The sequence below is a fragment of the Oncorhynchus mykiss genome, chromosome 5 (assembly GCF_057628025.1).
Source record: "Oncorhynchus mykiss isolate SJ-2025 chromosome 5, ASM5762802v1, whole genome shotgun sequence".
NCBI classification, from domain to species: Eukaryota; Metazoa; Chordata; class Actinopteri; order Salmoniformes; family Salmonidae; genus Oncorhynchus; species Oncorhynchus mykiss.
In genome coordinates this window covers 85,925,485-85,931,031 of record NC_143026.1, presented here as the reverse complement: position 1 = coordinate 85,931,031, position 5,547 = coordinate 85,925,485, and the positions used below count along the sequence as shown (strand labels likewise).

Sequence of the window (5,547 nt, the reverse complement as noted above, 5' to 3'; positions counted from 1 at the left end):
TAATTTTAGAAAGAAAGGGTCCAGATTGTCTAGCCCGGCTGATTTGTAGGGGTCCAGATTTTGCAGCTCATTCAGAACAATTAATGGGACTGCCAAGGTGGAGAGAAGGTCCAGGAAGATAGAAATCATAGTGATTGTGGTGTAGCGGTTCCTGGGGCTGAAAGATTTCACATCAGAGGAGTTACATGGAATATTGGCACAATTCATACCACCCTCTCAGGTCCTAGAGCCTGAGAAGGGAGACATGGAGAACTAAAAGAAGGAAAAAGTGGGAGTTGTTTATTTTGGCTATGTAATATTTTTATTAGGATGGATTAAGTTACTATCAGTATTACATATGGATTTTTTTATTTTTTGGTTTCAAACCGTCCAGTTGGTGGCGGCAATACAACGTTTTGAGTGTAGTCCACCATAAAACCCACAGAAGAAGAAGCAGAACACAAGCACTTGTTAAGGTCAGGTGTGGCCAATTATTGGGTGCAGCAAACACATCCGAACACACTTAACAAGACAGATCATGTTGATGACACAGAACAGAATGGATGTTTTAAATAACATTCTTAGAACGTTACTAAAGTTTTATTGTGGTCTTTATGGAAAGTTTTCACGTTCTTGGAAAACGATTGGAGAACATGACTTTAAATAAAACCATGAGGAAACCATGGGTCCGGGTTAGGGTTTGGCTGGGGTAGGCCGTCATTGTAAATAATAATTTATTCTTAACTGAGTTTCCTAGTTAAATCAAGTTCAAATAAAAAATTGAGCATGACGAAAATAACTGCTCATAAAAGTTATGTCGCGTCTTGAAAAAATGGACTACTGCTCCTTTAAGAAAATATTTTTACGACCATGTTTTTACGTCATTGCGTACTTTCTTACGGCAACAGTCACTCAAAATGGAGTAACCAGCAAAAACATCAAGCTTGCTTGCTAATTAATTAGGGGTATCATCTTATCTCTAAAGTTAAATTCATTGTATTACTGAGGTAATAATTTTATCAGTATGGCTGATAAGAAGAAACCGGACTCTTTCCATTACTTCATGAGTTACGATGATTTGAGTGACAGTAGCGATAGTAACAGCAGCGATTCTGATGAAGCGGGCCAGAAGAAATCAAGGGGGAAGGGGGGGACCGATGCTACTGGAAGCGGTAGCAAATCCCCCCAACACGGGACCAAGCGGGCTGCCAGTGGAGCTCCTCTACCAAAACCCGACGAGCTCTTCAAATCGGTCTCTAAGCCGTCCTTCTTGTACAACCCGCTGAATAAACAGATCGATTGGGAGAGCCGCGCCGTGAAAGCTCCAGAAGAGGTACTGTGTTTAACCAGCCAGCTAGCGTTCGTCCATTAGCTAGCTGTTGTCGTAACTAGTTGTTGACCAAGCTAACTAACGTTAACTACCTACTTGCTATGTATACTGAACAAAAATATAAACACAACATGTAAAGTGTTGGTCCCATGTTTCATTCGCTGAAATTAAAGATCCCAGAAATTGTCCATAAGCCCCAAAAATTTGCTTTTCTTTCATATGTTGTGCACAAATGTGTTTACATCCCTGTTATTGAGCATTTCTCCTTTGCCAAAATATTCCATCCACCTGACAATGTGGCATGTCAGGTGCACCTTGTGCTGGGGACAATAAAAGGCCACTCTAAAATGTGCAGTTTTGTCACACAACACAGTGTGCAATTTGTATGCTGACTGCAGGAATGTCCACCGGAGCTGTTACGAGATAATTTAAGTTATTGAATCATCAACACATGATACACCTTTGACTGTTGTAGTGTAACAGTATAACTTTAGACCGTCCCCTCGCCCATATCCGGGCACGAACCAGGGACCCTCTGCACACATCAAAAACAGTCACCCACGAAGCATCGTTACCCATCGCTCCACAAAAGCCGAGCAAAAGCAGAGCAAGGGGAACTACTACTTCAAGGTCTCAGAGCAAGTGACGTCACCGATTGAAACGCTATTTAGTGCGCACCACCGCTAACTAGCTAGCCGTTTCACATCCGTTACAGTAGGAAAGATGCATTGTTAAAACATGTGTAAGCCTAAATTCCATCGCTATCGGGAAACCGGGCCCAGGTTAGGTGTACGTGTATCACCTTTTCAGTTCAAGAAACGTGTTTCTCTGTCCGAGTAGAAGAACGGAGAACTTCCAGCTCAGGGGGAAAGATGGCTGAAGCGGATGATGAAGTGGATTCTGAATACAATGGCTGTAAAATCAAGGAGAATTGGAGTATTGTCCAAAAGAATGGAAAACAAGCCGTCATTTTAGAGAATTTGTCAATACGTCCAACCGGCCTCACAACCTCAGACCATGTGTAACCGTGCCAGCCCAGGACCTACACATCCTGCTTCTTCACCTGCAAGATAGTTTGAAACCAGCCACCCGGACAGTTGATGAAACTGTGGGTTTGAAATTTCAGCAGAAATGGTCTCAGGAAGCTCATCTGCGTGCTCGTCGTCCTCACCAGGGTCTTGACCTGACTACAGTTCACGTTGGAACTGACTTCAGTGAACAAATGCTCATCTTCGATGGCCACTGGCATGCTGGAGTAGTGTGCTCTTCACGGATGAATCTCGGTTTCAACTAACGGGCAAATGGTGTCATGAGGGCAAGTGGTTTGCTGATGTCAATGGTGTGAACAGTGCGCACCATGGTGGCGTTGGGGTTATGGGCGAGCCAGAAATCTTGCTTGTTTGTAGGTGACCAAATACTTATATTAATTCCACCATAATTTGCAAATAAATTCATTAAAAATCCTACAATGTGATTTTCTGTATTTTTTTTTTCTCATTTTGTCTGTCATAGTTGAAGTGTACCTATGATGAAAATTACAGGCCTCTCTCATCTTTTTAATTGGGAGAACTTGCACAATTGGTGGCTGACTAAATACTTTTTTGCCCCACTGTAAATAGGGGAAACCTATAATTTTTTTCAATTGAAAAGATGAGTTACTTATAATTAACTTTTCCTGCAGCCTGCAAAGGAGTTCAAGGTGTGGAAGACTAACGCGGTGCCCCCTCAGACCTACGCCGCGGAAGCGGAGAAGCCCAAGAAGGGAGCTCCCCCAGGGATGGACATGGCCATAAAGTGGTCCAACATCTATGAAGATAACGGAGAAGACGCTCCGCAGCCTCACACCGGCAATGCTGTCTTCCTGCCCACAGAGGAACAGCCATCAGATTCCGGTAGGGAGAAAAGTGTTACCCATGTGACTGACCGCATTCTGCCTGCTTAGTATTACATCTTCCTCCCTACAAAGGGTAGTGGTACACTGTCCATACATCTGCTCGAACCAGAGCCCTCTGCCTCGCAAACACACATAACTGCCCGCTTGACGAGGTACTAACCACTTGCGCCACCGAAAAGCTAGCAGCTATGCGACGGGTGTGCAGACATTTCAAGCTGTTGTGTGGGCTTACGGTACCAGCTTTACCTCTATCTGCTTATGCCTGCACATCTCTCAATTATTTTCAGGCACTAAATGATTGATCTCGCTCCTCTGACACACAGTAACTTGATATTTACAGCAGGGGGGTGTATCGGTGCTGGTTAGGCAGGATACAGTACGCAGCTGTGCATTCCCAGTTCATTTCTGAATGATTATGACGTGTTGTTTTCTCCCTGGTGTAGACGAGGACGGAGACAAGGCCTCTGCAAAGAAGCGTAGGGTGGAGAGCTTCCAGCAGAAGGAGAAAAGGAAGAGGGATCTGGGCCAGGCCACATCTGACAAGAGTTTCGTAGAGGAAGAGAAGAGGATCCTCAGGCAGAATGCGGATTGAGGCCCAGATCTGGTGTGAAGCTCGGGTCTGGCTGCCCTAAGCTTCTGACTGTCCTGCAGCTTTACCCCAGACACCCAACACTTTCCCTTCTTCTCCTCTGTGTCCAGCCCCTGGTTATGTGAATGGTCCAGTACTCGTCTACCTAGGGCACATGATATAGATGTTATTGTTCTGAAAACATTTGGACTGTTATTTTTAATCCCTTGTTATATCTTTGAGCATATTATCCAAACACTAGTGGAAAACGCACGTAGGTGTCTAGGTATTGATCAATGTTTCGTTGTATATACACGACCACCTGATCTACATAATATAGTCTGGATTTGGATTAATGTCTCTGGACTGCGTTGGGCAAATCAATGTGTTCATCTGTTTGGATCATGAGCAGATGTATTTTTTTATATGGCAACTTATTTTTGAAAAGCAAGAAATGTATGGTAAATACATTTAGATTATTACTGTCTCTACATGTCTCTGTTGGTGAGACATTAGGTCAAGAAAGACTGCATTTACTAGAGTAATAAACTGTTCCTCAACATGTAATATTCGCTAGATGGCAGCCTTGGGCCACATTTGGTACACAACCTTTTCACTGGGGGGAGTAGTATCTTAAATGTTGCCATGTCTTTTAATGCGTCTATACAATATGTATACAGTTAACCACACACTGACAGTTTTGTCTGTTTTGTAGTAAATTCCGTTGTCTTACACAACTGATGCAATAAATGGAATGTGAATATAAGGCTTGCTGATTGGCTCTGTCTTATCTTGAACTTAGAAATCAGTATTGATGTGAGAGTACTAGTAACACAAGCATAACTCTACTGAACAAAACAAAATGGTGTGTTTTGGATCTTAATGCTCAAAGTGCTATATTTAAGCAATAAGGCACGTGGGGGTGTGGCATATGGCCTATATACCACAGCTAAGGGCTGTTCCATTATAAACTGGTTACCAGCGTAATTAGAGCAGTTAAAATGTTGTCATACCCATGGTATATGGGCTTATATAGCATGGCTGTCAGCCAATCACCACTCAGGGCTGAAACCACCCAGTTTATAATGTGAAAAGTGTGTGGCTTTTGTTGTCGAGAGTAACTTAAAACTACTTTTGGTCATTCTGTACAGGCAGTGTACTTCAGATAAGTCAAGGATGTTTCTCATTACATGGAAACACCTGAGAAGTTATTCTGTCAAACATTAACCCATGTTCTGGATTTTTTTTGTTATGACTAAAAGTCCTTTTATAGCTACTCATTTAAAATGAAACTACACCTTGGTGATATGGGCATACTGCACTGTTAATGAATACAGTGTTCCTTTGGTCTTACATTGACTTTGTTCATATTAAATACATTGACTTGTTTTTATAACCTGGATTTCTGAGAATGTGCTCTGATTGACATGCATGAAATGTGAATTCCCTATTTAAATGTCTTTAGTAGTAAATGGAGCAAATATGTTTTTTTAGCCCAAGAAAAAAAAGCTGTGTTTCCGCAACGCTTCTGTGATCTGAGGAATTCCTACCATATCAGTCATCGACCACTGACATGAAATACTGGCAAATATGCTTTTGATAACATTCCACCTCCAGGTATGTGCCTGGCCTTGCCTGAAATGCATACCTAATCCAGTTTTGGAAGAAGAAACGTTGTTATTCCACAATACTAACTTAATTAACAGAGTGAAAACAAATACCTGCCTGCTTTCCACCAGTGGAGGCTGCTGAGGGGAGGACAGCTCATAGTAATGG

At 42.5% G+C, this 5,547-nt stretch overlaps 1 protein-coding gene across 1 annotated transcript; it reads left to right on the top strand.

Annotated features, from left to right (window-relative positions):
* The first annotated feature begins 838 nt into the window (after positions 1-838).
* Positions 839-4,537, top strand: c5h1orf52 (chromosome 5 C1orf52 homolog). Its single transcript, XM_021604587.3, has 3 exons — positions 839-1,312; positions 2,991-3,201; positions 3,647-4,537. The coding sequence occupies exons 1-3, from the start codon at positions 1,004-1,006 to the stop codon at positions 3,793-3,795; spliced, it is 669 nt and encodes a 222-aa protein (XP_021460262.1). The 5' UTR covers positions 839-1,003; the 3' UTR covers positions 3,796-4,537.
* Positions 4,538-5,547: the final 1,010 nt, after the last annotated feature.